Below are 15,747 nucleotides of genomic sequence, written 5' to 3' on the forward strand. Positions count from 1 at the left end.
TGGGAGGTGCAACCTGTACAACCAGCATGCCAGTTGAGTGATACATTAGAATATTACTTTAATACATTACTGAGTTGGTCTCCTCAGGTTGGTTGGAAGGAAAATGGTGGGTGGGGGAAGCAGGAGCGAGGGGGTGGTGGTAAGAAGGCATTACCGCTGTACATTAAATAAAGACCGCAATCTCCACAGCCTTCACTCTCGCACATTTCAGAAACATCATGTTGCCATTAGTCACTGTTTTGTTAGGAATGTCAATAAGTGAACCTGGTCATCTAATGTTTGCTTTAGTGAATCACTTCTAACTTTTTTGGACTGTATGTGTAAAGTTTCCCTTCTTATTCTACAACCAATCAATCAAATGATTTAATAGTTGCATAGCAGATTAGAAATAGGAATTATTAACCATACCAGTCTGTACATATGTGTTTAGAATGCATGTCTGTCTGTGCTTCTGCGAGTTAATTTGTTCAAGAACATCTCAAACAGTAAGAGACAGCACCACCAAATTTAGTATGCAGCTTCCTTCTACCATAACTTATACTAACATTAGGGGTTGGATGTGCCTGGAAAATGGGAAGTGACAGGAATGGGGCTGTTTTCCAGAACAGCAGCTCCCTCCCAGGGAACTGGGACAGCACTCCCCAGTCAGTGACTCCTCTTCTTCGGAGGCAGGTATGTAGGACTGCATGCCTACATACCTGGAGCCTGGCCCCCACAGACAGCCTGTAGGCAGAAGAGGGGCTGCTTGAGGCCAACGGCAGCCCCTGGAGCTAGCTCCCCATCCCCGAGAGAAACTGCAGGCTGAAGGAGGCCACTGGAGGACGGAGGGACGCCTAGAGCCTGGCCAGCCGCTAGAGCACCCTACCAAACAGGCTGCAGGACGGAGGGGGCTGCTGGAAGCTGTGGTAGTTCCCAAAGCACTGCCTCCCCCCAGACCAGCTGTAGGCCTGAAATATTTCATTTGTTATTTTGCAGCGAACAGCTGCAACTTACCAGCCTTGTCTCCTTGCATTCTAAAGTGGTCTTAAGCCCTTTCAATCTTACTGTATTCACAGTAGCAGTCTCCACATTACAGAAAGTTAAGGATATGTGACAAGGAACTAAAAAAGCAAAGAACCTCACAATTTTAAGATATAGCATGAATTCTCTATATGTACCCCACATTTAAAACACTGCTGCTTCGTCTTTCTTTCAGTTTTGTATTGTGACTTATGACAACCAAACTGTTGTTCTCCAGTTTTAATGCTCATCTTTGTAATTGCTGAGATGCAAATGGCTTTCTAGTCTTACCCTTCTGACAAAATCTGTTAGGAAAGCAACGTCACTCTAAACTGTTTAAAAAAAGGGGAAGCTTTTTTACTTTTAAATGTTTTATGTTACAGTAGAAAGAACTTATAGCATCGCTTATTTTAATTCAATTCTGTACTTGATATTGTACTTTGCATTGAAATGTAAAAGTACTATGTTTGCCGACACCTAGTTCTATCTGTACAAGGACGGATTGCTGCTGTGTGAATTTCTTTGCTTACATCACTTTTTGTTATGAATTATTTCCTTAGTGTTAGATTTATGATCTTATTTTAATGTATTTATTTTCAAATTACTTTATCATTTAGGCCCTAATAATCTGCAGTGAGTTGTATGTACGTGGACTGCCACATCCAGACACAATATCTTTGAGTACAATGGTGCTGAATGTGAATACAAAGATATGTCTTCACAAAGTTAATTGTAGGATCAGGGGAATGGGGCTATGGGCAGCAGACTAAAGATTAATCTTAATTATAAAGTTAAAGTTGACTATAGGGCATGAGCGTTTGGGTGAGATAGGTTTGATTTCCAGTCTCTGGCTTCTCTGATTAAAAGAGCTGGAGCACAACAGAGGTGGTGAATTTAGCCCCAGAACAGATAAACATTAGGGTTGTGTGGAAATGCCCTTTGAGTATAAATTGTTAGGGCAGAGGACAAGTAGATACTCTGGTTTTCAAGAGTGTCAAGCACACTCTTCATGCTTAACCACTGATGATTATCTGAATTGACATATCAAGGGAATTTTCTGTCTTAAACCATTACAAAAACAATGTTCCCAGCTTGCTGTGCATCTGGGAAATGAAGGAACCAGATTGCCAGTCTGTAGCAGAAATTTACAAAGAAATGTACAGAATTAATTGCAGTTTATATGCACCATTGTATGACTATGACAGGTATCTGTGTGTGTTTGTGTATTTCTAGTTGGAAGAGGTGAGGTACCTGTGTTCCACACTGAAAGAATTTGTTGGGTGTGCATGGTGTGGAAACACAGGAGATGAGAGAATGGCTTTGTGACAGTCAGTGAAACAGGCATCCTTTTCTGTCAGAAGCTGTATTAACAGACTAGGGGAAACAGCAGGCATCTTCTTCATACAATAACATATCTTTCTAGACACTGAGGTTGAAGACTGAAAATCTTACCTTAAAGCAGAACCCATTCACATAATCTAGAAAAACACCTGTGATGGTCTTGATCCTTCTCCCTAATATGGTTGGAAGGATAAAAAGATGACATTATGCTTTGTTCTGATTCTTTTGGGAGGCATGCAAATTATAATAATGTGCAGTAAACACTCGCACTTTAAAATAAGGTAAAATTTCCCTATTTCATTATGAATAGATTTGCTACTTGGTCACATACTTTAAAACCAGCATTACTCATGTGAAAGCTGCTTCTCCCTGTGTAGCTTTTACCGTGTAGAGATATGTAACCTATATCAATAGCCAGAGGAGACCATACCACTAAGTTAATACTATGCCTAAAATTCTTAAGATTTTTTGTAAAATAAATGTGATGGCTTCAAATAGCCACTGAAATAATTACAGCAGTTATTCTCATGTTTCAACCAAAACTGGGTATTTTGTGAGTTAAAAAATGTTGTTTAACAGGTGAGAAGAGATACAGAAATTAAAATACAGGCTTTCATTTCTACTGAGTATGCCTCTTGATCCTAGTTACTTTGGAAAGTTTTTTTTTCCCGATTTTAACAAAATACAATACTGTAAGATTACATGAAACCCTTATTCTACTTGTTTCAAATCCTATATTGATTATGTAATCCTTGGATATTTTTATGTATACTAAGCCACAAAGCTAGAATAGGTGGAATGGTTATAAGAGTAATCAGGATTATAATTTCAAATATTAGATACAAATTAAAGACTTCTATGGGTACAGGGCTCAATACCATTTTATTCTATTCTTTCACTTAAACATTTCTAGTTACCAGCAAAGGGAAGATTAGAAAGCAGGGGCCAGAGTTTATAAGGCTGCAATGCTGTGTTCTCAGATTTAGTGAATCGGGCCTTGTCAGCATGTGAATAAACAGGTGTCCTCCAAGTGACACCTGATGCATGAAATATTATTAGCAATTTGAAAGATTCTGCTTTTCCCCCTCTTGGTGGTAGGGATACTGTATTCTTGGCTGTGCTAAGAGATATATAAAACAAAAACTGTTGCATGTGAAAGCACTTTTGAGTGATGTAGGTGCTTTAATCTGAGGCTAATGACTAAATCCCATCTTGAGCAGTTGTAGTCTGTTTTCCCTGGCAGCATCAATTAAACATAATAATCTTCATTGAGGAGTCCTGTGGCACCTTAAAAAACTAACAGCTTTATTTGAACAAAATTTATTGTGAGGACAAATCCAGTTGGTCAGCTGCATGGAGTGAAAATTACAGAGGCAGTTATGAGTAAATGACACTTGCTTACGTACTTTCTCCACACCACTTGCGATTTTAAAGACTTCCAAAATCCCCTAACCTCATTTGGTCATCTCTTTTCCAAGCTCAGAAGTGCTACCCTTATTACTCTCTCCTCCTATGAAAGCATTCCATACCCCCTAATAATTTGTGTTGTCCTTTTGACAACCTGTTCCAATTCCAGTACCTTTTGAGATAAAGCAACTACAGCTGCATGCAATATTTAATGTAGAATTATATAGAAGCAATACAATGTTTTTATCTTATTGGTAATTGCTTTCTTCGTAATTCCCAACATTCTATTCATCTTGACTCCTGCTGCGTGCTGACTGGATGTTTCCAAAGAACTTGCCACAACAATCTTTCTTATGTGGTAAAAGTAATTAAGATCTCCCTTAATATGGAAAGCTGGGATGTATGTTTTCTAGGTGCATTACTTTACAATGATCAACAATGAACGCCACCCGCTGTTTAGTTGCCAGTCACCCCTTTCTGAGAGACCCCGTGCGGTTTGCTTGGCACTGAGCTAGCTGTAGTAAGTAGTTCGTATCAGCTGCAAATGTTGCCACCTCCTTGTTCACCCCTTCTCAGCTCGTCTATGAAGCTGTCCATTAGGGTTGGTCCCAGCACACACCCCTGAAGGACACTAATTACCTCTCTTCTGTCTGAAAACAGACATGGGTCCTTACCCTGGGTTCCCCACCTTTTAACCACTTACCCCTTCAACGGAGGACTCTTAGCCCATGACACCCTCCCTCGAGCGGAACCCCGCCCCTCACTCCACAGAGCAGCCCTATGGGGGCCTCGGCAGCTGCGCCCCCCTCTCAGGTACTTGGCTACATACTTGTCCCACAACTCAAGTCCCGGGCTAGGGCTTTCTCACTGCGCATGCTCGATCCGCCCCCCCTTCCCCCCCGGCGCAGCAATCCTCGCGATGCTTCCCGTTGAGGCTTTGATGGGGTCGGAACTCGGTGTTACTGCGCCCAATCAGTGCCCCTTATCCTCCCAGCGGTCCACCCCCCTTTTCGGAAACACGCAGTGTTAGGCGCCCGCTTTCGCTAAGTTTCTGTCGGCCTCAAATTTCTAATTCAGATAAACAGCCTGGGAAACGGGGTCTGGGGTGTGTTAGGCGAGCCCTCCTCGGGCCGTCTGTGCGCCCCGGAAGCCAGACAGCTTTCTTTCCGGCGCGCGGCGGCAGTCGCCCGTCCGCCCGTCTTCTTCGAGGGAGAGAGGGAGAGTCGCAGTTAGTCAGCCAGGACTCCCGCGAGCGGAGGTGGGGGGGCGGCAGAGGGAGACGAACTCTGGCCGGTAACTTCTATCCAGCCCGCCTGACTGCCGAGACTTCGCCTCTCGTTCGCTGGCGCCGGAGAGGCTGAAGCGCGGCCAGGACTCTGCCCGGGATGGGCAGCCGGGTCGCCGCTGGGGAGAATGCGGCAGCTGTCCTCGTTTCCGCCTGCCCCGAGTGCTGCCGTTGAGCCGGGAGCCCGGAGCCCCGCGGAGGAACCGGCCGCCTGGTGAGCCGCCAGGCGAGAGAGGGCGAAGCGGGAGCTCCCTTCCCCGGGCCCTGTCCCTCACCGCGGGTCCCGCTTTGCTGAGCCCCAATCGCCCCCCACCCATCTGAGCGCGGCAGCTCCCGGGCCGCTCCGCATGACCCTCCCCGAGCGATCCCGGGCTTGTTTCTGACACCAGCCCACACGCACCGGCTCCGGCTCTTAACCACAGGCCGGCCCCCGACACCTCTCGTGTCCCGTGTGAGCTCAGGCCCCTGACCCCTCTCCGCACACGATTGATCCTTTCCCGACCCCCTTCCCTCGGTCACTTACCCCCAAGTTCCTGGATCCTTTTGGATCCGCTTCTCTTTGAGCTTTTCCCCAAAAGCCCTTTACTCCCAATTCACCCTTGTCAACTTCGCTCCCCCCCCCCCGCGCGCCATGCCTTTCCAGCAGCCTGACTCCACTCACCGCTTCCTCTAATCCCGACTTACTTCCTTCCTCTCTCCCTGCCTAAATACTAAATAGTCCTAAAACCCATGTTACCCCATATCAACGGTTTTAAAGCCTGGGTCCTGTTTCTAACAGCCCCAGTCTCAAGGACCTATGCACCAAGCCACTCCACTGGTCCTCCTCCCGAACATCAGTAACTACCACCCCGAATCTCCCAGAAAACCAGCCCCGGCCCCGTTGAATTTGATGTAGTGATGAGAGTCCTCCGTCTTCTGGATTGCCCTCCTGGGTGACTGAAGAAACTTCTGTTGCTATTGCTTCCCCATTTTACCTTTTTTTACCTGAAGATTTTTCTGAATGGTATATAAGATGAAAGGAAGTTTTGGGTGTTTGTTTCCACTCTTTGGATGCTGCATAAGCAAAGGGGAAATGCTTGAGAGGAACTGAGCTCCACCTAATTGAGGAAATCCATTATTTGACAGATTACCAATTTCATTGGGCTCCTAAAAAGAATAATACCAGACTGGCACAAATTTTGCACCCAAATTCAGGGAGATTGAAGGAGGTTGGAAAAGAAGCGTACACAGAATCTAAAGTTTTCATTGTTTTCCTTTTGATCTGAGAAGGATCACTTCACCTACCCCGCCTCCCAAACCAGTAGCTATTTTTGTGGAATTTATAAGTGGAGAATTAAAATAGTAGAATGACCTCTCGTGTGGATCCCAAGATTAAACAGGCTTTGCGAAAGAAACCAGCAGAAAGAACTCAAGAGGTAAATATATTTGGAATTTTGCTTTTTGCTTGTTTCTTTACTTGAGTTTTTTTTAAATATATTACCAGACTGATCAGCAATTCAATTGTATTTTTTTTTACTTGTGAAAATGGCAGGGCTAGCACATGTGGGCTGGTGCTTTTTAATAAGTGGGAAATGTTCCTTTCACTGTGAGTTTCCTTTTTTGCAAAATAGGTCCTTTTGAAACTCAGCAGTATATAGTGCATTTAAGACAAAAGCCACTTATGAAATCATGATTTTCAAAATGGATAGCAGAATGGTTCATTGGGCTAGATGGAGCTTGGGCAGATGTGCATCATTTAAAATGATGTGAAAAATAAAAATTGTGCATCATTAAAAATTTCAGTCATGCACAAGTCTAATGCAACATTAGGAATTCAGACATAATTTACTCACCAACACCATAATGCAGATTTTTAAACATTATATTTTTTGGTGTTTATTGACCAGCGACACTTCCTCCTCTGGAAGAGGAAAAGTAGAGATTTGCAAGGCTAACTATTCACATTAAAACAGTGAGTTCCAATGAAATCATTAGCTTTTAATCAACCATATTTGTGGGCCCAACAGACTGTAGAAGAAAATCATTATGGGATATTAACTTCCACTAAGCAAAGTATTTTTGGCAGTTTTTGCTCATTAGTGAAAAATTTGTTTGCCTACATTTCCTTTTTTTGCTTGACTGCAATTTCCATATGATCCAGAGTTGAAGAGTATGAAAAGATTCACTGCAGTTCCATGTTTGAATCCTTCTGAGAGAGACGGGAAACATCAGTTGTCCCTTGATACTTCACGGAAAATAAAATATCGTGCCTGATCTCTGAGCACATTGTCTCAAGGCTACATAAAGAATAATGGCACAGAGATTTAGAAATGTGTTGGGATGGGACAGTGATAAATAAGTGGATTAACATTTTAAGCAACTAGTCCATCCTTCAAATATTTATATTTACCTACAATTGAGAAAAGTGTTCTTTTCTCATGGCTCTCTTTCCCACCTGTTGCTTCCTGTTTGTGGGGTTGATGATGAGGCTGCATCTGTAAGGGATATGATGTTAGGGTTTTTTTTCCGTTGTTTGGTTTTGTTGAACAGTCATGATTGGTCACTTACTTTTCTTGCTTTAGTCCTTTTTGGTTCTTCTGCCCTCTTCCAATCATGATGTGAGGCATTAGATGTCCCCCACAGATCTGTACGGGGACTAGTGTTCCATCTTATTTTTTATGTCCATGTGAGGAATTATTTTTATGTGTGCAAATATGGAGATAATGTGCAATGCATCACCTCCATCCATAGCAGCGCACATAATGAAGTTCATTCTGCACATGTATGATCTGTGCAGGGTGGGTGGGACTGAGGGTTTGGAGTGTGAGAAGGGGGCTCAGGTTTGGGTGGAATAAGGGCTCTGGCTGGGGGTGTAGGCTGTAGGGTGAAGCTGGGGATGAGGAGTTTGGAGTGAAGGAGAGGGTTCTGGGCTGGGGTAGATAATTAGGGTGCAGGTATGAAGGCTGTGGCTGGAGCTGCAGGATCTGGGATGGAGCTGGGGATGTGGGGTTTTGTTAGGAGGGGGCTCAGGGTTGGGGGGGATGGGAGCTCTAGAAATGAGCTAGGGTGGTGTAGCGGACTCAGAGCTGAGGCTCTGTGTTGGGGTGCAGGGTCTCAGAGGGAGATATGGACTTGAGTGCAGGAGCAGGCTCAGGACAGGGGTTGGAATGCACGGTGCTTATCTCAGGAACCCCTGTTTGATGGGGGTGGGAGGCTACTCTGTCCTGCAGGCAACACCCTCCTGAAGCTCCCATTGGTCATGATTCCTGGTCAATGGGAGCTGCAGGGGTGGAGAATCCAGGTAAGGGCTTTGTGAGAAGAGCACTCCTCAGCATGCTCAGTGACATAGCTGCAGCCAGGGGGAGGGACAGCAGTGTGCAGAGCTGCCTCCCCATTCCACCACAGAGAGCTGACTTGGAACAAAGGGGCTTCATGGGCTTCTGCCTTAGATTTAAGGAGCTGCCATGGCTGGGGGAAAGGTGTCCATCTCCTGCCTACAGAAGGGAGCTGCTGTGACTCAGGGAGGAGCACTGTGCATAGGTGGTGGAGAGTCACTGCATGAGGCAGCCCTGAGCCTCTGTGCAGGGCTTATTAGGCCGATGTTCAGTTTAGAGGGAATCCTGACTGGGACCTGTGCTGTTCAGCATAGTCAAATGATCTGGAAAATGGGTGAACAGTTAGATGGCAAAGTTTGTAGATGATACAGCATGACGCACAATAATTAAGTTCTAAGCAGACTGTGCAACAGAATGGCTTTTGCAATGTAGTGCTTATAACCCCAAATTAATACATATTGGGAAAAATCTCAACTGTAGCCATAAAATGGCAGGGTCTAAATGATCTGTTATCACTTAAGAAAGAGATCTTGGAGTCTTTGTTTTTCAGAGAACTTTATACATTTTCAACGTTTTGAAAGCAACAGAGAACTAAGACACTAAATATCACAATGCCACTATGTAAATCCTTAATATGGTCACCTTGTCTGACAAAATGTAATATAATTGGAAAAGGCACAAAGAATGGGAACAAAATGGCTAAGGATATGGAACAGTTTCCGTGTGAGGTAAACCTCAGACTGAGACTGTTAAGCTTAGAAAAGAGGCAGAAGAGGAAGGATATGATGGCGGCATATAAGATGATGAATGGTTTGAAGAAAATGAATAAGGAAGTGTTATTTATCCCTTCATTTAACAAAAATCGGGTCATTCAATGAAATTAATAGGCAGCAAGTTTAAAACAAACAAGAGGAAATATGCACTGTCAGCCTCTGTAACTCATTTCCAGGAATGGCAAAACTTTAACTATGTTAAAAAAAGAATTACCTATATTAGTAGAATACAGGTCCATCAGTGGGTATTGACAAGATGGGCAGCTATGTAACCCCTGATGTCAGTGTTTCCCAAGCCTAAAACATTTGGGTACCCCTTTTGCGACTTTGGCTTTATCAGTGTATCCCCTCTCCAGGGCCACTCCAGTTCTTATCTCCTGATTTTTAGTAATTTTTTTTTTTCTGCCACTTACTCCATGAAATCCTTTCATGTGCCACTGGTGGTACGCATACCACGCTTCGGGAAACACTGCTTTGTGTGGACAGAGTTGGCAACAGGGCTTGTGTTAGTGTTTCTGTGATATGTGTGTGGCTGCTAGTGAATATTTTCTTGAAGTTGGGTGGATGTCTGTAGGAGAGAACAGGCCTGTGACCTAAGGCCTGTGAGAGTGAGGGGTCATGTGCCACTGTAGGTAGTAGATTGTAAGTAATTTGCAAGTTAAACACTTTGAACCTTGAGTTTAACAGATCTCGATTATTTCACACATTACGAGAGCAGTTCCCCCACCTTTGATATTTGAAGGAATGACACCTGTCCCACTTAATTTACTACTTCCACTGTTTCCGTTAGTAACAGGTGAAACACACCCCCTTTTTTTACCCTCCTTCCATTCCACCCCCCACCTCCATGCTATATTAACCCTGAATTCTAGTTGTCTACTCCAATCTGAAAAGCTGTAGAAGTGGGTCTTACCCAAAAAGCTCATTACCTAATGAATACATTTGTTAGTCTTTAAGGTGCTACAGGGCTGCTTGCCCTTTGCTCTGGGTATCCCCGAGCCTCTGAGTGCTGGATGCTGGGACTAATCAACAGAGGAGATTGATCACTTGATAATCACCTGTTCTCATTCCCTTTGAAGCATCTGGCATTGTCCACTGTTGGAAGACAGGGTAGTGGGGTAGATGTGCTATTGGTCTTCACCCAGCATGGCTATTCTTGTGTTTTAGAATTTGTTCTAGTGTCCATGGGCAGACATCTACATTGAATGGTCCTGTTTACAATAAAGGAGTTAGTATGCCATGCTGTGTTGCTTTATGATTTGTTTTTGGCAGCACTTAATGCTTCAGACTTTTGCTGCAAGGTTTTCATACCATTTTTTTTCTTGCGGTGCTACTATAAAATATTTGAAATATTCCATTTTATTCAGCCCAAGATTTTTTTTTGGCCCCACTGATTGTTACAGAACTCTATGGAACAATTTATAAAACCATCTTGAATAATATGCTTCTAAAAACATAAATTTAAGCTAAACCCATTAACATGAAATTTAGTCTTGTCAAGTTAAAATCACATTCTGTAAGCATGCCAAGGTCATGATTCAGCTTTTGGACTGGTCTCTATGGATTTCCATTGATGGCAGTAGAGCTGTGTGATGGTGAAGGGTTTGGTGGTATGGCTCTGATTTCAGAATAAGCTTGATTTCTTAGTCTATAATGCTAACAGTATGGATCCATTAAAAGTGGTTTAAAGAGTAAAAGAAACAAATATCTGACTACTAACTTGTCCCTGGCCCTGATCTTGTAAAGATTTACACACACATTTTATAATGGGACTAGTCATGCCTAACGTGTGCTTAAAATTTGGAGATCTATGTTTTTATGTTTTTCATGTCTCAGCAAGGACAATGAAAATCAATTCAATCTATTTCACTTTGATACTGGGACAATGCTGGTATTTTGAATATTAAAAATATTTTTAAAATAATGGATGTCAGAACTTGCAAAAAATTAACACTCTTTGGCTTTGTTTTATAAGAACTTGTTTTTATAAAAAATGCCATATTTAAACTTGGCAATGTCAGTCAATTTTTTTAAACTCAAAGTTGCTGTATACTACTTTCTCTTAGATTCTAATTTTGCAATTAAAGTGTACAATCTGCCTCTCCAAATTGCAAGATCAAGGTCTCATTTGTTAGCACTTAGTTTTCCATGTCATGTGTGTTATTACTGATGTAGAGAAGTCTGTTAGATACGAATTTTCCAAAGACAACTAGTCTGCATGTAAATTTTCATACATAGGTTGCTGTGCTATCCAAATCAAGATAGTTATTGGAAAATTCTTCCGGACAGTTACTCTTCTTATATATATTTTTTTAAATGCAAATAGAAAAAAAATGTTTTTAGCAGAGTGTATGTAACTTACTCTATTTCATAGAATCATAGGGTTAGAAGATACTTCAAGAGGTTATTGAGGCCAGCCCCCACATGAAGCTGTTGTTATGATGTCACAAAGTAGATACACGCTGTGTTGAACTCAGTTCAGTGTGTTCATTCCTGATGGTGTGGATTCTTGTATCTGGAAATTTCCATGCTAGAATAAAATTTCATTCTTGTAGTCACATTTCAATGCTTGTTAATTGTTTAATATATGTAACTTGTGTACTAACATGTAGATGCTTGATTGCTGTTTGAGTAGGTATTTTATGCATTCATATTTTTAATTTCCTTGTGAAAAATGTTATAACCTGCTTGTGAGGTATCAAATTAATAATTATGTTGATCTGTTGGAGATTATTGTTTCCTTTTATGTGATGATATTTTTGTGTTGAAGGTTCTGTTATACTTTGGTATTTGTTTTTCTCTCTTCCTCTTATGCTTGTATTGCCAATCTAATGAAAGTATGGACCACTTATCCCATATTCACAGCAATATTCGATAAGTGACGCCAAGGAGGCATCTGCTTTGCCTGTCCTTACGGAAAGTCTTTTAAAGTGTGTATTTCTAGATTTACTTTACTAAACATGGAAACTTGCTTTTTCCTGTGTTTTGACTAAGATGGGAAAGTCGTGTCAAGCATGATCAGTCTGAGTTGTCATGGAATGATTAAGCACAGAAGTTTGTTTGCATAGTGACACATAGTTTGTTGTCATGGGGACAGATCCTCAGCTAGTGTGATTTGTTATTCAAACTGTCTTGTCCCCAATATTTGTCTGTTTAATCACAAAGCCTTGTCTGTAATAATTAAAAACTGTATTTGAAATGTGTGTATAAAAACTTGAATATTCTGAAATCTGAGCATACAAAAGAATTTAAGGGAAGGATTTGTTGTCCTTCTAATACTCCAGGCTTGGTGCAACTCTCAGATTTTACAGTCTGAGGATATCGTATTTGATGTATTGCAGGGGTGTCCAACGCATGGCCCCCCAGGCCAGAATCTGGCCCATGGAGCCTTTTTATCCAGCCTGTGGGAGCGGGCTGTGATGCCATTTTTTGAAAGGCAGCTGGGCAGCTGTGAGCTGCATGTGTCTGTCTAAGAAGCCATTTGCAGCTCCCGCCTCTTCTGCCTGACTCCTCCTGCAGTTCTCATACAGCGTGGCAGGGGTAGGCGCGCTGGAGCCACATATGCCTCTGAGCAATAAAATGCTCAGAGCCACGGGAGTGGTGTGCGCTGCTCTGCACATGCGTCCCTCCCCAATGCTTGGAGAAAGAAGCACTTGCCAGTGGCAATGGTGGAGCTGGCTCTGGTGATTCGCTGATATTGGATTATTGGGTGGGGGGTCTGGCTTAAAGTGTGCATGGCTCTGGGGAATGGGAATTGGTTTAAAGTGGGGAGCTGGGGTTGCCTTGCTATGGGGTGGAGGGGTGGGAATTGGATTAAAGCAGAGGGCTGGGGCTGCCAGGCTCTAGAGCAGGGGAGGGGGATTGGGGATTTTGCATGTCTGAAAATTGAGTACTGGGGGTGCTTACAATTGTTCCTTTTCAGAAGGGGTACTGTGTGAAGAAAAAAAAATGTTGAGAAACACTTGAATAGATGTCAGTTTAACTGGTTAAGTGGCCAGCAGGAGGGATCTGGCTGTTAAACTAGTTAAATTGAGCACTATTCTTTTAGCATGACAGGGTGCTGGGAGCTGCCCCTGCCAAGATGTTCGTGGGGGGGTGTAGATGGTCTGGGAGGAGCTGCTCAGCTGTGATGAAGAGGAAATAGCCTGGTGAAGGAGCAGTGGGGGGTGGCAGCACATGGAATTCCTGGGTAAGTTAATCCTGGATTTGGGTGGGGAGCAGTTTGGGGCTGTGAGGGGTATCAGCCTGAGTGTGGGGTGGGGGTGGGGGCTGGTGGTGATGGCAGTTTAGGGCTATTTTGTGTTCGGCCCCTGGAACATGTAAAAAAATTGCTGTGTAGTCCCAGATGGAAAAAAGGTTGTACACCCTAATGTGCTTTCATATAGTGCTTTAGGTCTTCAGTGTAAAATATCTCTGCATGTTACACATGCATATTGAACTATGTGGTCTGGGGATATTTTAAATTGGGATGGGCAAAGTACAGCCCGTAGGCTGTATCTGCCCCAGCAGACGTTATTATTGGGTCTTGAGCTCCCGCCAGGGAGCAGGGCAGGGGACTTACCTTGCTCCACGGATCCAGCACTCCCTGGCCCCCGGACTTTCAATTCCACCATTTTATAGCATACAGCAGAGCCACACTACATAGGTGTGACTTCACTGCACTGTTTCCAGGATCAGATCCCTACCCCTATGAAGGAGCGCACCTGCCTCCCCATGCAGCAGTGTGCCCAGTTCCCCTCTTGGTCTTCTGTGACCCCCATCTTCAAGAACCATACCCACATGTGTCCCTCAAGCAAAAAGTTTGCCCACTCCTGTTTTACATAAAGGAATTATTTGTTTAGAGCGGTTTGTATGTGAGTGTTTACCTCAGTGCATACAGCATCATTAAAAATACCTCTTCTGAATCCCTGAATTCCTTATCTGGTCCATACAAAAGTTCTGACGTTAGTGTAGGTGGAGAGTTGCTTAATGGTGAAAGGTAATGTCTAGGCTGCCAGGATGAAATATTAATTTAAAAACAGGGTGACGTGTTAACAGTCTTCCATGCTCTCATTGTCCTCTCTTTTTGGTGGACTCTGTTCTCAATGCTACCTCTTTTTCACACTTGTTCTGGATTTCCTCCATAATGGCAGAGATTGTTCTCAATTTACCTTTGGAGGTTTAGATTAGATGGTAATCTAATAGTAGCTAATGTTTCAGATTTTTTATTTTAAGGGAGCGGGGTTGGATTAATATTAACACTCTTGTTTGAAAACAAATCCTGTTCTCGTCATCCCCATTTATCCTCCCCTCTCCCCCTTTTTGTAATACAGTGAAAAGAAAAAAAATTTACTGTAATCTGCTCAAGAATTGTATTAATAAAGATCCTTGAGAGGAGTGTCAAAGTATTGTTTTTATATTACACAAGAAATGATGATTGCATTAGTCTGAAGCATGCACAGTAAACCCAGATATTGTAGTGAGGCATACACGCCAAACCCAGAAACTATAGTGATGGGCACTATAAAATGGCTGTAATAAATAAATAAAAATTACTGCTAGAAGCATAACAGAGACTCTGTTGTACTGCAGCACAGCTGAGACAAATAGCAGAGAACATCTGCTTCTTGTTTCCAGAAATACCTGGCGTTTTAAAGTAGTTTTCCATGCATCTATTAATTTTTGGTAGCTTACTAGATGGAATATGGAAATGGTAATTGTTAAAATCTATTTTTTCAGTACTTCATTTGAAAACTGTATTGCATACATAGTACTTTACAGGGTGTATGTTAAAATGCTATTTAATAATTTGTCTGAAAACAATATAGCACATTCACAAATCTTTATAAAACTAAAGAATTTTTAGTGTTTACATTTACATATTCTGGATTGTATTTAATAAAATGTTAGAGTCTGGGCCATTCTTAAAAAAAGGAGGCCTCATGCAAGAAATGATTCCTGCCATCGTTTTTCTTTACTCCTTAGCCTGTGACTTGGTTTGCCCCCCCTCTTGTTAGAGACTGATGTATCAGCTCTAATTTGTCTTCATAAAACCTTTTTGTTATGCAAATGAGTTTTGGAACTCAAACTGAAAGAGGGCTAGTAATAATTTAATGCAAAAATGTCTCACTTCTGGATGCAAGATATTATAGTTGTGCTATTTTGGTATTGTTAATCATGGAAGCTGGCATTTAAAGTATATGTTGGGGACCTATTACAAAGGTTAAACTCTCCATATCAGGAGACAGCTACTCCTCCCACAATAAGGAATAATATGACTGGTTCTGAATCCTGGTCCTGCAGATACTCCAGGTACATGCTTATCAGTGGGACAACCCATGGTACGTAAAGTTAAGCACATGCCTGAGGGTTTGTCTACATGGAGAAGTTGACTTGAAGGGTAAGGGTTTGTCTACACTCCCCTCCCCCTCTGAGAAAAACATCTCTTTTTCCGGAACGGGGGCCGGAGCCCTTGCGTCCACACTGGACAGTTTGTTGTTCTGGAATAACCAGGCATGTAACCTGGGATAGTAACTGCACCAAAATGAACGACTTTCACCGCCCCCCAACCTTTCAATTTTGAAATTGACTCAGTGCATACTAAGCAGAAGTAATTATAACTAAATTGGCTTTCAGGGAGGAATCCCAT

The 15,747-nt window shown here is 42.6% G+C and overlaps 1 protein-coding gene and 1 long non-coding RNA gene across 6 annotated transcripts in view; one reads left to right on the forward strand and one right to left on the reverse strand.

Annotated features, from left to right (window-relative positions):
- Positions 1–4,592, reverse strand: part of LOC142020983 (uncharacterized) — a 59,108-nt gene extending 54,516 nt beyond the window's left edge. For both annotated transcript variants that reach the window (XR_012647586.1, XR_012647585.1), the window contains exons 1-2: positions 4,451–4,592; positions 2,452–2,513 (exon numbers count right to left, since the gene is read on the reverse strand). This is a non-coding gene — a long non-coding RNA (uncharacterized LOC142020983). The remainder of the gene's footprint in view (positions 1–2,451; positions 2,514–4,450) is intronic.
- A 238-nt stretch (positions 4,593–4,830) lies between these two features.
- Positions 4,831–15,747, forward strand: part of RAPGEF6 (Rap guanine nucleotide exchange factor 6) — a 230,631-nt gene continuing 219,714 nt past the window's right edge. For 3 of the 4 annotated variants that reach the window (XM_075009312.1, XM_075009315.1, XM_075009314.1), the window contains exon 1: positions 4,831–6,447. In XM_075009312.1, coding sequence (XP_074865413.1) covers positions 6,379–6,447 — 69 coding nt within the window. In that variant the 5' untranslated portion in view covers positions 4,831–6,378. The remainder of the gene's footprint in view (positions 6,448–15,747) is intronic. The other variant, XM_075009313.1, reaches the window with a different exon arrangement.

Source organism: Carettochelys insculpta, chromosome 15 (assembly GCF_033958435.1).
Source record: "Carettochelys insculpta isolate YL-2023 chromosome 15, ASM3395843v1, whole genome shotgun sequence".
NCBI classification, from domain to species: domain Eukaryota; kingdom Metazoa; phylum Chordata; order Testudines; family Carettochelyidae; genus Carettochelys; species Carettochelys insculpta.